The 18,765-nt window shown below is 41.3% G+C and overlaps 1 protein-coding gene across 3 annotated transcripts in view; it reads left to right on the top strand.

Annotated features, from left to right (window-relative positions):
• Cenpf (centromere protein F) overlaps positions 1 to 18,765 on the top strand; it is a 45,556-nt gene that overhangs the window by 12,877 nt on the left and 13,914 nt on the right. For all 3 annotated transcript variants that reach the window (XM_087580078.1, NM_001433858.1, NM_001100827.2), the window contains exons 8-12: positions 3,144 to 3,269; positions 4,677 to 4,805; positions 7,094 to 7,216; positions 13,227 to 13,362; positions 15,168 to 18,550. In XM_087580078.1, coding sequence (XP_087436204.1) covers positions 3,144 to 3,269; positions 4,677 to 4,805; positions 7,094 to 7,216; positions 13,227 to 13,362; positions 15,168 to 18,550 — 3,897 coding nt within the window. The remainder of the gene's footprint in view (positions 1 to 3,143; positions 3,270 to 4,676; positions 4,806 to 7,093; positions 7,217 to 13,226; positions 13,363 to 15,167; positions 18,551 to 18,765) is intronic.

The raw sequence follows: 18,765 nt of genomic DNA, 5'->3' as shown, positions 1-18,765 counted from the left end.
TCATAAGAGTAGTAAACTTACAGTTATGAAGTAGCAACGAAAATAATTTTATGGTCAGGGGTTTCCACAACATGAGGAACTGTGTTAAGGGTCTCAGCATTAGGAAGGGTGAGAAGCACTGCCTTAGAGTAGTGTGGAGCGCACATGACATCTAGTGGCCGTTTACTTACACATGGGCTGTGCATAACTGGTACCTCAGTGACATTCAAAATAGTTTTGAATGAAGTATAAATACCTTCAAAGATGTTTTTATCCACCCTGCCTGTAAAGAAAGGATCGAAGTACCTTAGGAATGTATTTTTGCACTTCGAGGGAGTACCAGTAGAGGGCGCGAAGGGTCCATTTACTTTGTTTTGTTTTTGTTTGTTTTTGGTTTTTTGTGAGATTGCCAATCATCCAAATGCCAGTCTGTCCTCATGGCCAGTGACCTTTGAGCTGCCTATCCATTTCCATATGCTGAGGACAGCAGGTTCTCAGTCACTGTGTCTTACATTTATATTTACTCTTATAAATCATGCAGTATTATTCTTTGGGAATTTAAAAACCTTAAAGATTATTGTAACAATGGAGTTATTATAATGTCTGAGGCAGAAGGTAGATTTGATGTGTTGGCTTAAGCATGTAATGTTTTCTGAGGCTAGGGAAATGGTTCATTTGGAAAAGTGCTTGCTGTGGACCTGAGTGGAGTCCCAGCACCGACATAAAAAGCTGGGAATTCATCTGCATGATAGAGTCCACATATGCACACATGTAAAACATTCAGTGTTTTCTGTTGAGAAAGTGTTCCATTGTGTAGCTCAGACTGGCCTCACACTGATGACTTTGCTGTCTCAGCATTGAATGCTGAAACGTGCCACTACGTGAAGCTCACTCTTATCTTCCTAAAGTTCTGGTTTTTCCAAAATCATTTAGTTGCCATTGAGCAGTTTGGTACTGTTCATCTTTGCTTAGTTAATAACTGACATTTTGTCTTCCAGCAAGATATTGCATAGTGTTTTCTTCAATCCTCAGATTTCCAATATAGTACTCATAATGGTGTTAAATTAGACTCTGGGTGGCTGAGCAGATGGCTTCCTCAGTAAAGTGCGTATCACACAGGCCTGAGGGCAGTAGTTTAATCCGTCTCCAACACTCCTGCTTAAATGACTTGTGCACATAAATGGGATTTGTGAATTGATTCAGTGGGTGACAGAAACTGACAGCCTGAATTCAGTCCCTGGAGCCCATGGTAGGAGAGAACTGACTGCCTCCCTCCCAGAAGCTACTCCCCATCACATGTGCACACATAGTAACTCAACATGTGCCTGTAGTCCTACCACTGCGGGCAGAGTCGGGTGCAGGCAGAGGCAGAAGGACCCCTGCTGCTGGCTGTCCAGGCTGTCCAGCTGAATTGGTGAACTCATCCAGTATCATTGAGGGACTGCCTGAAAAACTAAATGGAGATCCATTGAGATGGAGAACACTGATGTTGACTTCTGGTCTCCATTTGCACTGCTCATGTGCGCCTTTCTACACATTGCAAACCCAGGTACACATACACTCAAACATGTCTGTATTGCTAGAATTTCAGAGAAAAATACTAATGAGGAAACTTACTAAATCGAGGCTTCTCACAGAGTGGAGAACTCTTTCCCCATTAATATAAGCTTTCTTTTTTTTTCCAATTATTTATGTACATGGGTGTTTTGCTTGGATGCACGTCAGTGTGTGGGTGTCAGATTCCCTGGAACTCGAGTTTAGGCAGTGAGCTCGTATGTGGGTGCTGACATTCTGTCCCTCGGGAGAGCAGCCGCACACTCACCTCTGGGCCGCTTCCCTAGCCTCGGTACAGCTCTCTTGTCACTACTTAAGTATGGTGTTTGGGGGTCAGCTATTTTAAGGATTTGAACTAAAGGGATGGCTTCAAGGAATGGAATGAATCTCAACACATTAATGACTAAAACAATTTTGTTTAATTTTAGGAAAATACCCCAAATTTTCATGTAATTTTAAAATGGGCAGATAAGTAAGACAGCAACAACATATTCTTTCTGTTGCTTTTGAGAGCATAATTAGAAAACAGCTGTGGTTTCCTGGGGTCTGGGAACCTCTAGAAATGTAATGGCATAATGAGGATTATGGAAAGAAGTGGTTTATTTAATATTTAAAGTTTTTCACAAAAATTCATTATGGGCTGAGTATGGTTGTACATTCCTATAATCCCAGCACCAGGAAGGTAGAGGCTGGCAGATCCATGAGTTTGAAGCTACTTTGGTCAATGTTACAAGTTCTAAGCCAGCCAGGGCTGCATAGTGAGGGACCTTGCTTGAGTGGGCGGGGGGGGGAGTCTTGTCTGTCTGTCTGTCTTCTAATATGATTGCAACAGACTTTCATAGGACAGCAAGGATCTTGCCCTAGTTATTTTATAGCTCCTAAATCACTAGGCCAGTATCACTGTCTGATTGTTAATAGATGTTCTGTGTGAAGGAGGTCAGAGGACAACTTGAAGGAGTGAGTCCTCAGCCTAGCTGGAACAAGAATTTCTGGGTACTTCTCATGTCTCCATCTCTCATCTTGCCATGGGAATGCTGGGTTTACAGATGCACACCTGCTCTTCATGCAGGTTCTGGGGACTGGAGTCAGACCGTCAGCTCTCAGGCCTAGTGCTGCCTTTCGATCCGCTTACCACGCAGTGGTGTTGCCATGCAGTGGTGTTGGTGTGTTCTAAGACTGCTGTCTCCTTTTCCTGTGGGGCACACTGTGAATTGTTTTAAAATGCACTAATGTTTAACCTCCTTGTTGATATTTCCTCCATATAAATATCTGTGTGCTTATAGAATCAGAGTGACCTTAGGATTTGGATGATGAATATAAACCTGACTTTAAGTGAAATAAAAAGGCCAAAACATGGTAAACATGAAATGGACTGTAGGAACTACAATTTATTTGTATCAATATGTTTGTAGCCCTTGCTGGCCTGGAACTCACTATATAGACCCTACTGACTTTGAACTCAGAGATCTGCCTACCTCTACCTCTCGTACTGGGTGGGTTTCCAGGTATGAATCACCACACTGGCCTAGACTAAAATTTCTTAAAACACAAAATTCAGCTTTCTTCTCTGAGTAATTAGTCTTGTGTGGAACACTTTTATCTGTTATCAGTGTACTGCCTTGGAACAAAAGCTGAAGAATTTGACGGAGGAGTTGAGTTGTCATCGACAGAACGCAGAGAGTGCTAAACGTTCTCTGGAACAGAGAGTTAAGGAGAAAGAAAAGGAACTTCGAGAGGTAAGGTGACAGGGCTCATGGAGGACTTTATATGAGACAGACCCATTGGCTTTGCAGTTTGAAGGAAGAACTGTTTTTTTTTTTTTGACTGAGGACATCATGGAGCACACTTGCTTTGTGAACATAAGGCCACTGCCGTTGCCCTCACCATTCCTCATCATCCACTTCTTTATTTGCAAGGACGGACATGTTTTTGGAGTTAGCCTTCTTTATGGGCTTGAAATTTAGTACTGAGTAGGAAAGGAACATCTTTAAGCTCATGCTCTACGGTGAGAGGATTGCCTCGTGGTTTTCAGTTGTCTTTTTGAGGCGTGAGTTAGTTAATCACCTAATCTGGTGTTTGAGGTGGTCAGGGGTTCATGGGGGCATGGTGGAAGTACTGTGTCAGTGTGGGTTGTTCTGGTGATTCAGTCTGAGCATAAATGCGCATCGACATTCCCTTGGTTGCCAAGATCAGCAGTCGCATTTCCTTCTTGTTCTGTCAAATGGAGGCAGTTGTCGGTGACTGTATCTGGCTGAACATGGGTTTATTTAGTCCAGGCCCTGTGAACCACGGGTCCTTCTGCTTTCACTGCCCAAGTGCTGGGTTAGGTGTATGGTGTCACCATGCCAGATCCTATAGCCATTGGGGTTTTTTGTTTGTTTTTTTAAAGCATGTCTGTAGGTGTGTGGGCACGTGTGTATTTACAGATGTACATACAGATGCATGCACATGTGTGGGTACATGTGAGTACAGATGCACATACACATACATGCACATGTGCGGGCACATGTGAGTACAGATGCACATACACATACATGCACATGTGTGGGCATGAGTGAGGAGGCTGAAGTTGATGCCGAATGTCTTTTTCTTCTTCAGTTACTCTCCACTTTATTTTTGGAAGCAGGGTCTCTGAGTTGAACCTAGAGCTGGCTGGTCTATTCTTATAGCTGACCAGCTTGCCCTGGGGATCCTCTTTCTCTGCATCTTGAGTGCTGAGATTGCAGCTAACTACAAGCCTGCCTGGGTTTTCTGGGGTTCCTGGGGTCCATGCTCATACATGGATGGCAAGCATTTTATATACTGAGCCATCTTCCTAGCACCTAAGCCTACATTTTTAGTGTGTTCTGTGCTAAGTTGTATTGATCGCAGCTCAGCTGTTTTTTCCTGCCCTCCATCCTTCAAAACTGAGATAACTAAGATAGGTGATAGGTGAAAAGAGGCTGGCTTCCATGTGGTCGGCTGGTGACTCTGGTTATCAGGAGTCAGCATCATGGGTGATTGTGGCGTTCAGTAGATGGTCAGTATGACTCCTGCTGTCTCTTGCACTTTGCAAATAGCATTGCCTGGTAGGATGTGTGGGCTTCCCTGTGCCTGTGATCACCTTTGGTAATGGTTGGTTGGTGTGATGTTTTGCTTCTTAGGAGCTGTCCCGACAACATCAATCTTTCCAAGCTCTGGACCATGAGTACACTCAGATGAAAACCAGACTTACCCAGGAGTTACAGCAAGCCAAGCATTCGCTCAGCGTCCTCCAGCTGGAGCTGGAGAAGGTAGGGTGCAGACCTTAGTTCACACAGTCCTGCACACGTGCTGCCTCTGTGTCTTAGTTGACTTAGATTTTGTGTTAACTAAAAGTGAAAAGCAGAAAAAAAAATGTGACATTTGATACATTTGAAAAAATGTAATATTTCAGGTTAAATATGTCATTTTTTATGGTGAAAACTTTCAAAATCCTTTGTCCCAGCATTTGTGCAGAGCATAATTCTTATGTATAGTCACCCTACTGAGCAGTAGCACACCAGATCCTGCTCCTGTCCAACAATCTTTAGAACCTGAGAGTCATCCTTCCCTTCCTCTGATATCCCCATCTCTGAAATGACCATTTTCTTCCCGACATCCTTGAGATCAGCTTTTTGGTACTCTTGATATGGAAGTCAGTCTAGGTCTCAGTCTCTAAGTTCCTTTGTTCTCTAAATTCTCTCCTTAGTTCCCTTTCAAAGTGAAAACAATCTTTATGGCTCAGTTTTCTCAGAAAAAAGGTTGATAAGACTGGGTTTGTAGTTCTGAATCTCAGTGCGCATCTTTGATATTCTGGTCATTATGGGATCTGTAACAATGGGAGGCTGTCCTAAGTAGTTTCTTCCCCCAAGGAGTTAAAGCTGGGCCAGTTATCAGTTGACTTATTTAAGATGCCAGGTTTCTGGCTTTGCATGCTCCCTATGTTATGATGGCTCTTGTTCTATGTCTTCAGTCTACAGCGTTCTACCTTTGTGAGCTGATCATAAAATTCAGCCATTGTTTCTGAATGAGGACCTCCTTTGGTCCCCTGTATCTCTCTTTCTAAACAGGAATTACAGTCTTCACCGTGTGCAGCCAACACTTCTAGGTCCCCACAGTTCTTGCTTCATATCTCAACCTAGTCCATCAAAACTACCGACTCTACCTTTGTTGACATACAACTGTGTGTGTTTGTATTTTATAATGTATATGTGTATAGCCCTGTGTGAATAATAGTATATTTTATTTTTTAATTTAATATCTTTTATTTAAAAAGTAAAAAGATGCATACAATATATTTTGATCATATTTTACCTCCTTTCTCTTCTTAATGATTTCTAGATCTACACTCCCAACTCTATATCTTGTTGTGTTATTTATAACCCTTGAGTCCATTTTGTACTGACAATGTACTCCTGAGTATGGAGCAGAGTTGACCTGACAGGGGCCACGCCCTTAGAAGGCTGACTTTCCTCTCTCAGCAGCCACCACTTGTTCTTTGCTCCTCAGGTAGGGATGGGAGGGAGCTGTCTCCTTCTCCCCATCCATGCTGGAGTGTGGACGAAGTTGATCTTGTGCAGGTCTTGAACACGCAACTGTGGCTGCTGTAGCTTTATGACTCCAGAAGACATGTCTCACTCTGGTTACCCCCACCCTCCAGCTCTTACAGATTTTATAGCATGTGGTCTTGTCACCATCACCTGTCAGGGACTAATTGGTCTTCCACCCCAGCAGGTTTTCCATGTGCCCTTCCTCTGAGCCAAGAGTAAATTTGACTTTGTCGTCAGTGTGTTTTACCATGTCCACTGCAACATCCCAATCCCAGTTCCCATTCTCAGTTGCCATGCTAGCCTCCTGCCTGCCTCCCAAACCCCTCTCCTGTGTAGTCACTTACTGCCCCATTGCCAGGCCACATCTTTCTTGGGTGGCATACTCATGTGCCTTCCCTGATTCCTTGTGACATTCATCTCCTGGCCTCTCCTCACTTGCTTCATTTTTGCCATGTGGCCCCCTGGCTATCAGCTCAATATACTAAGTGGGGACATCCTCAGGCCTTGATTACGATGCTACTACTGGGCTGCTGTTTGCTCCTGAGTCGGGAAGCCTTTGCTTCTGTATTAGCATCCCTGGTTGCCACATCTATCCTCTATCTCTGATACTCTGCTTTCTGTGGTTTGTTTAATTTCTTCCTGTAGTGTGAATATTTGAGTGTGTCTCTTGCTCATTTGTGTACTGTTGTAATTAGGCCTATGATGTTCTGAAAACATGGACTTTTTCTTGTTATTTTCCTTAATAAAGTAGCTACTTACATAGCACTCATAGGTAGTATAGAGATGATACAAAATTCACAGGAGGATGTGCATAGGCTATAGGCAAATTCCACACCACTCTATGTAGTGAGGGGATGATCACCCATTTTCTCTGTCTGTCTGTCTGCCTCTCTCTCTCACTCTCATCTCTCTCTCTCTCATCTCAACTTTTTTGTTTTTCTTATTCTTTAAGAATGATTATTTGCAGAAAACATGCATTCAGAACTTGGTTATTTTTTTCTCTATTGTAGGTCACATCAGTGAAGCAGCAGTTAGAAAGGAGTTTGGAAGAAATTAGGCACAAGTTCAGCAGAGCAGAACAAGCTCTTCAGGCGAGTCAGCTCACAGAGAATGAGCTGAGGAGAAGCAGTGAGGTATGTCCAGGAACAGATCCCACGCAGGATAAAAAGAGAAAACTCTGTGTGTGTGTGTGTGTGTGTGTGTGTGTGTGTGTGTGTGTGTGTGTGCCCGTGCGCATGTGTGTCACACCATGCTCATGGAGGTCAGAGAACAACTTGTAGCCATTGGTCCTCTCTTCATCTTTATGTGGGTTCCCAGGATCAAACTGAAGATTGCATCTTTGTGTGCTTTCTCCCTGGTGCAGAAAGGGACATGGAATTATTTGTCAGTGCTTTATTACTACCATACATCTTTTTCCTTTTCCAGGTGTTAATGTAAAAGTTTTATATATGCCAAATGTCCTTATTTTTTTTTATTTTGAAATGATTACTCATGCATTTAGCATGAGGAATTAATATATGATCAAGTCTAAAGTTTTTCATTTACACGTATGTATTATTTGTATACCAAATGTCCGCTTGCTGTCCAGAGAGGCCAGAAGAGGTTGTGAAAGCCTCCGTGTCCAAAGCAAGAGCAGCAGCTGCTTCTCTGAAGCTGACTGAGCGATCTCGCTGGTTCCTATGGTCACAAGTTGTGAAGTTGCAGTTATCCATCTGTGGGTCAAGATCCTTTGGGGGAGGGGGAGGGGGGGTAGAATGACTCTTTCATGGGGGTAGAATATTAGATATCCTGCATATCAGATGTTTACATTATGGTTCATAAGAGTAGCAAAATTACAGTTATGAAGTAGCAACAAAAATAATTTTGGGCTGGGGATTTAGCTCAGTGGTAGAGCGCTTGCCTAGGAAGCGCAAGGCCCTGGGTTCGGTCCCCAGCTCCGAAAAAAAAGAACCAAGAAAAAAAAATAATAATAATTTTATGCTTGAGGGTCATTACAACGTGAGGGTCATGGCATTGGGAGGATTGAGAATCACGGTTTTAAAGATTATTTTAGACCACTTGAGAGGTGGAATTATGAAAAAAGAAAGGACTTGTTTGTAATTTAAAGGGAGTAAACTGCTAATGTGTGATTATTATTTAATTTTCCTCCTTTCTTTCTTATCTGTTTATTTGGCAGAGTCTAAGTTGTCTGGAATAGCCTAAAGCCTACTAAGTACTTAGCACAGGGCTCAAATTACAGATCCCAGTGCTGGCATCACAGGCCTGTGCTGGCACACATGTGCTCCTTTGGTTTTGAGATACATACACTCAGGCTGTGTGTCCCAGGCTAGTATAGAGCCTGCCTTCTCTACCTACAGTGCTGAAATATGAAAACCTTCTTGAAGGATTAATTTGGAATTACACAGTGTTAAAAACCCCAATGGAAATCATAGACTTAAAGAAATGACCTTAGTTCAATCTCTGGCCCTGTCAAAAAATAAATAAATAATATAGTTATAAGTGGATTTATTCTTTAGAAATGAACATTGATCTTAGCGTCCAGTGTGCACCCTGTAGAGAGAGATACCTGTTGTGCCAGGCAGTGGATGAGGGCATGGTATGGGAGTGTTCTGAGGATTTAATTCCCACACATGTCAGTTTGGCTTCTCTGAACTTCCCTGGTAGCCTGGAGTTTGTTTTAAAGGACTTAATTAAGAAGCATTTAGAAACAGCTGATGGATGGGTTTGACTAGAGCCACAAATTAACAAAGAACAGTAGAGGAGCAGTAAAGGCGCGTCTCAGGTGTTACAGGAGGAATGTTTCCACTACTGAGCCGCTTTGTCATCACTGAGCCTGCTAATGATGAAAGAAAAAATAATTTTGTCCATTACAACAGTTCCTTATCTAGGTGATAAAGTCTAAATATATTTGTCCCCATGGTATTTCACTGTAAATGTGAACACCTGTCATAGCAAAGATGACGTTATTAAAGCAGCCAGCAACAAAGTGGGAAGACTGCTGGGGATGGGGTGGGGGCGTTCAACTCCTGTACTCTGCGTGGAAAACATTCAGTCAAATCCTGTGATGGGTTCATCTGCAAACATTTCCAGTGCATGTTTATTGCAGTAAAACAAATGTTTGCCTTTTGGCCAGTGGGGACCAACCAACAGATGCTTCTGCTAACATTTCCACAGGCAGACTGGCATGAAGCTCTTCCCTCTGTGAGCCTCCCTTTTAGCCAGGAACTCTCCTGCGACTTGACTGGCTGCCTGTTCAAACATTCTGTAGCACTGTCATGTGGTTCAGTCTAAACACCTTTGCCGGAACTTGTGGGACATTTTAATAGTCTGGACATTGTCCTGCAGGTGTTCCTGAAGGCTTATTTGGTCTCCATGGGGTCTGGTTATGGTGCCCCCTCTAGTTCCAGACTGCACCACTCTGCATTACATGCCGATCATGTTCAAATGAACACAGTCGTGTGGAAAGGCTCAGCACACGCCAATATACAATCTTACTATTCATCTTAATTTATGCCTATGTCTGCCCGTGAGTATTCTTTTGGAATAAAACAGTATGAGTTGAAATTCAAGGCTTCCCTGCCTCTTGTACTTTGAACTGTGGTTGGGTTCAGAGAAGCAACTTGTCAGTGTTACCTTGGGGTGATCCCTTTCTAGTCTCCAGACAGATGCAAATGATAGCCTTCCCTTTCAGGACTATTCATGATTAAGTCCATTGTTTCATATAAAGTGTGTGGCCCAGTGCCCTGCCTGTAAATGTTCAATAAACCATGAAGGTCCAGGATGTGCTTGCTGTTTTTGTTTCACAAATATCAATGACCTTTGATGTTACAATTATTTGTGATTACTTGTCAGCCCTGAAGGGTCATGGCCAGGACACGGTGCATTTGAGCATTTTCATATTTCGTATCTAATTGTAAGTAAACACAAACAAGTTCAATGTGCTTATAGGTTTTGGATGCTGAAATGAAGTGACAGTTGTACTGAAATTTTCCTTGACTGTGTTTAGTAAACTAATGTACTTCTCGCAATTAGAAATTATAAGCTCTGGAAATGTGATTTAATGGCCCAGTCAAGGGTAAAGTTAACATTTTGTATCAAAGTGACGCGCAGATCAGATAAGCTGCTCACCCGGCTTCTGGTGCCAGCTTCCATCACACTGGGGTTTGGCAGTAAAATGCCATCGTTGACAGGCAGGATGAGGAAATGCTTGCTTGGGGACCTTTCTAGGCACAGGGATTTGTATTGTATTAGGTCCTCTAAGGAGTGTGGTCTGGCAGGCAAGGATGACAAAGTAGAAGGGAGGAAGCACGTCTTCTGCATCCATTTCATTCCCATATAGCTCGCCTTCACCCAGCAGGGGACATATTGAGCTGTTCTCATGGATAGGATCATGAAATGCATACCCGAACTGCCTGGCCCTAGCCAGTGATGCTTCCCTCGCTGCTCCTAAACCAAGTTGCTCTGGGTAGGGTTGCTTGATAAGCTCTAGTGTTGGCTGGTGCTGTGGAGATGGCTGTTTTCCAGTGTATTGCCCACTTTTGCAAATCACGTGAGGACAGAAGAGATGCCTAGGAGACTCTACCCTTGTATGCTTAACTCATCGTGGCTAATGAGCTACCCAATCAAGACTTAAGTGGCTGTAGCCTCATGGAAAACTAATTGCTGATGGATGGCAGCCTGTGCATCCATTTTCAGATGTTCATTTTCTAAATTCTGGCCTCTTAAAATTCTTGGGTTGGTTGCAGTCATAGCATTATAAGCCTGCTGGGTCCCAGGACTGGCTGAACATTCCTCTGTTAGGAACCAATATTTATGAAGCTAATACCAGAATGGAGAAAGACGCCCTAATCTTTTCATTGAGCTTGCTGCTTCCTTATGTGTCTGCAGTTATGGACTAACACAGAGAGACCAATAGGCATGCAGACATAGCAACCACCCGTCCCCAAGACCCCAGCCTCATCTTCTGCGGAGGTACATGCACTGTTTATCATGCACTGTCTTCCCAGCTTCCTTTTCAAGGCCCTGCTTTGATTTGATTATAAAAATAGTAAGTCAATCCATGATTCAGCCCTGATGATCATGCAACTGTTACATTGGGGGAAGAAATAGTAAAAACAATGCCCCACTACACATGTCGAAGTACTTAAAGTGTTCTATTACATCTGTGATCTCATTAGATGAGTGATCGTTCTTAGAACAAACACGTGATTACATTTCTGTGGTTTATTAATGCTAATTTTAATCAGTTACATGATTTTTTTCCTTGTAAGCTTGACTACTGACGCTAGTATGCAGGTTATCTTCTTTTTGCCTTAAGACCTTTTGTAGCTGTCCTTTAGTTCTCATTGATATTTTAATTCCATAGTCCATTTGCTAGTGTTAGCAAGACAGGGTCAGAACACAGGAGACAAGAGTGTATACTGACAACAGGCTCTGTCTCATCTTAATGACGGGATGAATGTATATACATGAACACAGCAGCTGCCAGCAAGTTTTCAAGTACTTCTAGTAGCCAGATTCTCCCTCTTCTTGAATTTGGCTTTGTTACATGGGTACCCATCTGCTGGTAGTAACCAGACTGATAATTGAAGGCAGTCTTCCAATATAGCATCGCCAGGGCCATCTGTTTTCTGACAGTGCAGTGGGGTTTTGGAGGATGGGTCTTAATTGTTTCTTTAAGATTCAAAAAATGTCTTCCTACTTCTCAGAAGTGTATTTATGAAATGTAATTTAAAAAATGCCTTACGGGGGGGTTGGGGATTTAGCTCAGTGGTAGAGCGCTTGCCTATCAAGTGCAAGGCCCTGGGTTCGGTCCTCGGCTCCGAAAAAAAAAAAAATGCCTTACGGATTTCATTTCATAAGAGTGTGAGATATACTTAAGTTCTTTCAGTTGGTGGTGATATGCCAGTTCTTGAGGTAGTGTGTGATACAGGTGGATGTGACTTTCAGATATTAAAATATTATTAAAAGTTTCAAGGGGTGCCTTTAATCCCAGTGTTCAGGAGGCAGAAGCAGGTAGGTATCAAGAGTGAGGCTAGCCTGGTCTACATAAATTAGTGTGCAAACTCAAACACCTCAATTCAATCCCTGCAACTAACCCACGTGGTGGAATGAAAAAACTGACTACCCCAATTTGTCCTCCTGTCCATGTAAGTGCCATAGCATGCCCTGCCTCTCCAGTGTGTGCATGCATGGTTGCATTTGTGTGCATACACCAACAAAGGTTGTAATAATAAAGGAAAAAGAGTAAAGGAAACAAGTTTAAGTGTGACTGGGGTGTTTTGATGTCTTAGGCTGTTAAGGAGGAATAACAATGTTTTTATTTGGTGTGTTCATTGGTGATTTAGTTTAAGAATTCCTGACATAGTGGGATGAAATTGCACTTTTATGTATGTATGAGGATTGCTTTGCTGTGCACATGTGTATGAATATTTAATGATGGACCCAGTGAACCCGTGAGTGCTCAGGTTCCCTATCCAAGATGCATTCTGTGCTAGCTTTTGCTGTCACATACTGAGTGACATACTGAGTTAGCTCTGTTAGGTATGTATTGAATGACTAGGACACACCATGCAAAATCCTGCTGAAGGCTGAGATGCTATTTTATTGATATATGCATTTTCATAGTATACATTCTAATATACGTACTTGACTGCTCTAAGCTATGTTGTGAAAGCATTTATTGAAGGAAATTTCATCAATAAGGGAACACTTATGATAGTAAACCTTATGCTGCTGTTTTTTCAGTGAAAAGCAAAAATTTGTCCTCGGAACATTAGTGTGGCATATTTTTAAAAAATTTTTTGCAAAGCTATTTTTGACTAATTTGGCTTGATAGAAATCTGAAACTCTTGTCTTTAATTATCTTATACATAGGCTTTCTCTTCTGAGCTAACTCTTTAACAACCAGAAAGTTTGAAGAAGCATATTTCCTGAAGGTATAAGATAATTCTTAGACTTAACTTGGTATCTGCTTTTGTGATGTAATTTGATTCAAATAAGATGATTCTTTAATTAGATATTGGAAAGGAAAGTTCATTGCTGACTGAGACACAGACAGATCTGTGAAGGACCTTTATTAAGGCAGAAATTGTGACTCTCGTGAGCATTTGTTTAGATTAAAACAAACTAAATATGTTTTAGGAAATGAAGAAGGAAAACAGTCTCATTAGGAGTCAGTCTGAGCAAAGGACCAGGGAAGCCTGCCGCCTGGAGGACGAACTTGGTAAAGTCAAAGTGTGTTTGAGTCAGAGCCAGAGTTTTGCAGAAGAAATGAGAGGTGAGTGTAGTATCATTAGAGTTGTCTGTGTGTACGTGTGCTATGGTGTGTGTGTGTGTGTGTGTGTGTGTGTGTGTGTGTGTGTGTGTGTGTGTGTGTGTGTGTGTGTGTGTGTGTGTGTAGGTCAGAGGGCAACTTGATGAAAGAACTCTCACCATCCGGCTATGGAGATCAATTTAGGTCATCAGTCTTGACACTAAACACCTGTGCCATTGACTCACCTCAGTAGCCTAGAATTCTATTGTAATGTCTTATTCCCAAGAGGAAAGATGGATTATGTTAGGCTATCAGGACGTGTCCTTCTATATTTACCCCAAAATGTCCTTGTGGTAGATAAATTAAGAGCACGTGGAATCTTAAAATGCGTGTTTTTCAACTCTTTTGGCACCAGCGAGTGAACACGTCCTACACAGTACTGTATTGGCAGTGCTCTTTTTTTTTTTTTTATTAATTTTTTTTTCCAGAGCTGGGGACTGAACCCAGGGCCTTGCGCTTGCTAGGCAAGCGCTCTACCACTGAGCTAAATCCCCAACCCCGGCAGTGCTCTTTTACCCTAGAGTGCCAGCCTATGTGTCTCCAGTGTGCTCATTGCATACAGAGTGCTGTTCACAAATTCATATTTTCCAACCCTTAATAACCATTGTATTTTGACACTTACTTGACTGAATGACTTTATTTGGTTTACAGCCAAAGAATAATGTTGTATATAGCAAATGAATCCATTTTTTTCACATTTATTTGTAGCATATCATTTATATAACATTTCCTAACCTGAGATATGTGCATGAAGAATGTATTTCTAACCTTGTTCACCTGAATGTGTGATACTTCTGTGGATTTTTTTATTCTCTTTTTGCTTGTTTTAGACTGGGTTTTGTACAAGTGATCCTGTCTCAGTTTCCCAAGTAGCTAGAATTGAATCCCTGAGACTGCTTTCCCTTTTCCATAGCAGGTGGATGAAGTGCCAGTCTTTAGCTTTCCTGAGGAAAACTAAGAATAATGAGTTATGACTGAGTCATTTTTCAGGGTTGATCAAACGTATTATTGTTTAAGGTCTACAAATGCAAGGTAGTTATAATACACCTTCAAGGTGATGTTTCATAAGTCTTCAACTCTCATTGGGTAGGTTTGAAATTAGTGGGTTAAAACAAGTATAGTTTTTCATTGTTTTATACTAGCTTGTATTATTTACTATAAAGCTTTCGATTATTCCCTCTTACTCCTATTTCTTTTTATCATTGCTTAGTGAAAATATTGCCGGGGGGAGGGCTGTCAATGAGACAGAAATATGGTGGTGATGGGAACTTCCTCAAGAATCTCAAATCCTCTCACTACACTTAATAAGGAGGGGTTGGAATGTAAATACATTCTTGCCCACAAATACTCAACATAGATTGTTTAAAAAGGGAATAAATCTGAATACTCTAAATTTTCTTGTTTTATACATCATTTTTATGATTGAGATATTATCAGATACATTATGAGACTAAAATGGCCATTTTTCTCTCTGTCTTTACATAAACTTATATAAAATAGTAACCTAAGATTATTATTAGGCCAATTACTTTCAAGGACTCTAGCATCAATGTCAAGTTTTACAGGATGTGACAGCCTATTAATTTCAATGCTTTTCTCTTTTTCTTAGAGTTTAAACTTATATTTTATTTATAGAATTCATAGACTAGACATGTTAGGCAACTTTTCTCCTACTGAATTACACCCTAATGCCAGAGTATAAAATTCTTATGAAATCGGTATTTGTTATAAACATTGACAACTTTGTGTTCATTTGTTTGTTTAAATAGCTAAGAATACCTCTCAGGAAATCATGTTACGAGATCTTCAGGAAAAACTAAATCAGCAAGAAAACTCACTAACTTTAGAAAAACTGAAACTTGCCTTAGCTGACCTGGAAGGACAGCGAGACTGTTCTCAAGATCTTTTGAAGAAAAGGGAACATCACATTGAGCAACTGAATGATAAGTTAAATAAGATAGAGAAGGAATTTGAAACTTTGCTGAGTGCTTTAGAATTAAAAAAGAAAGAATGTGAAGAATTGAAAGAAGAGAAAAATCAGATTTCTTGTTGGAAAAGTGAAAATGAAAAACTCATAAATCAGATAGAGTCAGAAAAAGAAATCTTACTGGGTAAAGTCAACCACTTAGAGGCCAGCCTCAAGACACAACAAATAAGTCATGACTATAGTGAGAGAGTAAGGACACTAGAGATGGAAAGAGAAAACCTTACTGTGGAGATTAGAAACCTCCATAGTCTTTTAGACAGCAAGATGGTGGAGATCGAGACACAGAAACAAGCCTACTTGGAACTGCAGCAGCAATCTGAATCCTCAGACCAGAAGCATCAGAAAGAAATGGAGAATATGTGCTTGAAAGCTAATAAGCTCACTGGGCAAGTTGAAAGTTTGGAGTGTAAGCTGCAGTCACTGTCAGGGGAAGTAGAAACCAAAGACCAGCAGTACCAAGACTTGCGTATGGAGTACGAGACAATGAGGGATTCGCTCCAGGCCAGAGGATCTTCTCTGGTGACGGATGAGAAGAATCAGAGAAGCTCTTCAGCTTTTGAAGAGCAGCCTGCAGTGAGTCATTCCTTTGCAAACCTAGTGGGGGAAAAAGGAAGCATATATTCAGAAAGGAGTGACAGCTCTGTAGATAGGGGCCAAAGTCCAGAAAATGTAGCTGTCTTACAAAGTAGAGTCACTTTACTTGAAAGTTCCTTGGAGTCTCAAAACCAGATGAACTCAGATTTGCAAAAGCAGTGTGAAGAGTTGCTACAAATCAAAGGGGAAATTGAGGAAAACCTCATTAAAGCAGACCAGATTCATCAAAACTTTGTGGCTGAAACAAATCAACGTATTGGTAAATTGCAGGAAGATGCTGCAGTTCATCAGAATATTGTTGCTGAAACTCTAGCAACTCTTGAGAGTAGGGAAAAAGAGTTACAGCTTTTGAAAGAACAATTAGAAGCCCAGCAAACAGAGGTTCAAAAGTTAGAGAAGAATAACTGTCTTCTTGAAGGTGCTCTGAAGGAGCTACAGCTTTTAACTGACACTCTGAGCTCCGAGAAGAAAGAAATGAATTCTATCATCTCATTAAGGAAAAAAGACATTGAAGAGTTAACCCAAGCAAATGGGGCTCTCAAAGAAGTTAATGAGGCCTTACGGCAGGAGAAAATGAATCTTCTCCAACAGCATGAGGAGATTACAAGGTGTGTAGCAGAAGGAGAGAGAAGCATTGCAGAGTTGTCTGGTCAGTACAAGCAAGAAAGACTTTTGTTATTACAACGGTGTGAAGAAACAGAAACTGTGTTGGAAGGTCTCAGAGGAGACTACAAAGCAGCACAAGAAAACAATGCTAAGTTAGAATGCATGCTCAGTGAGTGCACTGCTCTTTGTGAGAATAAAAAAAATGAACTAGAGCAGTTAAAGGAAACATTTGCAAAGGAACAGCAAGAATTCTTAACAAAATTAGCTTTCACTGAAGAGCAAAACAGGAAGTTAGTGCTAGAGTTGGAGACAGAGCCACAAACTGTGAGATCTGAGATTACAAACATCAACAAGCATCCCGTGAGTGAGACTGATGCCTTAGGGCAAGAAAGCTGGTCTTCAAAGGAAGAGCAAAAGGAGAAGCAAAAGGAAGTCAGCAACTTAACACCTGAGAACGAGCAATTGATGGAGTTAACACAGACTAAACATGATTACTATCATCTTGAAGTAGAGCCAGTTGAGAACTCTGTAAAAGCAACAGAAGAAGAGATAAGGAAGAGTAGTTCCCAGTATCAGATGGATATTGACACTAAAGACATTTCTCTAGACAGTTATAAAGCACAGTTGGTACAACTAGAAGCTTTGATAAAAGTTATGGAAGTAAAACTCGACCGAAGTGAGGAGGAGAAAAACAGCCTGCGTCAGGAATTACAGACAATTAGAGAAGAGCTGGGAACCAAGACTTCACAGGACACTCAGTCACAGGCGAGGGTTGGCCTTAAAGACTGTGAAGTAGAAGCAGAGGAAAAGTATGTGTCAGTGCTCCAGGAGTTGTCAACAAGTCAAAATGAGAATGTGCACTTACAGTGCTCTCTGCAGACCGCAATGAACAAATTGAATGAACTAGGGAAAATGTGTGAAGTACTGAGAGTTGAAAAGTTACAACTAGAGTCTGAGCTGAATGACTCACGATCTGAGTGTATCACAGCAACTAGTCAAATGGCGGCAGAGGTCGAGAAGCTAGTGAATGAAATGAAAATGCTCAACCATGAGAATGCTCTGTCCCACGGTGAGCTGATGAAAGATACTGCAGATGTTGAATTTGATGATAAACCAAACCACACATCTGTGTTCTTGACTCCTTTGGACAATAGTGAACAAATGACCTCATCAAACAAAGAGGTCCGAGTACACTTTGCTGAATTACAGGAGAAATTCTCCTGTTTACAAAGTGAACACAAAATTTTACATGATCAGCACTGTGAGGTGAGCTCTAAGATGTCAGCACTGCGTTCCTATGTTGACACATTAAAAGCTGAAAATTCTGTCTTGTCAATGAATCTGAGAACTTTGCAGGGTGACTTGGTAAAGGAGAAGGAGCCTGGAGCTGAGGATGGACATATTCTGCCACTGTCATTCTGTAGGACAGACAGCCCTACTCTGACAAATTTTGGAGAAAATTCCTTTTATAAAGATGTTTTAGAACAAACTGGAGACACATCTCATTTAAGTTTAGAAGGGAATGCTTCAGCAAATCCTTGTGATGTAGATGAAGTGTCTTACAGTAGTCTGGAGGAGGAGAATCTGACTGAGAAAGAAATCCCATTTGCCTCTCTGAGGACTGTTGAAGAACTTGAAATCCTGTGTCAGGTGTACTTGCAGTCCATCAAGAATCTAGAAGAGAAAATTGAGAGTCAAAGGATTATGAAAAATAAAGAAATTGAAGAGCTTGAGCAGTTACTAAGTTCTGAGAGGAAGGAACTAAGCTGTCTTAGGAAGCAATATTTGTCAGAAAAGGAACAATGGCAGCAGAAGCTGACAAGTGTCACTTTGGAAATGGAGTCCAAGTTAGCAGAAGAGAAGCAGCAGACCAAGAATTTGTCCCTTGAACTTGAGGTAGCACGACTTCAGTTGCAGGAGCTGGACTTAAGCTCAAGGTCTTTGCTTGGCACTGACTTGGAAGGTGTAAGTACCTAGGATATATGTGCTGTTTCTCGGTGTGTGCGCCTAGTTAAATGTTTGTTGGATTGAATCATATGAAATCAAAATTGGAGTATTTTTAGGGTTCAAAGAAATAAAGGAAAATGTAACAAAAAAGTTTCCAGAGCTCTAAACCAGGACTCAAAAAAGTGAGGAAACTCTTTGAGGAACAAATGGTCATTGTAATTTGTTTTATATAT

The sequence above is a fragment of the Rattus norvegicus genome, chromosome 13 (genome assembly GCF_021556685.1).
Source record: "Rattus norvegicus strain SHRSP/BbbUtx chromosome 13, alternate assembly SHRSP_T2T, whole genome shotgun sequence".
In the NCBI taxonomy this organism is placed as follows: Eukaryota; Metazoa; Chordata; class Mammalia; order Rodentia; family Muridae; genus Rattus; species Rattus norvegicus.
This window is presented reverse-complemented; position numbering and strand designations above follow the sequence as displayed.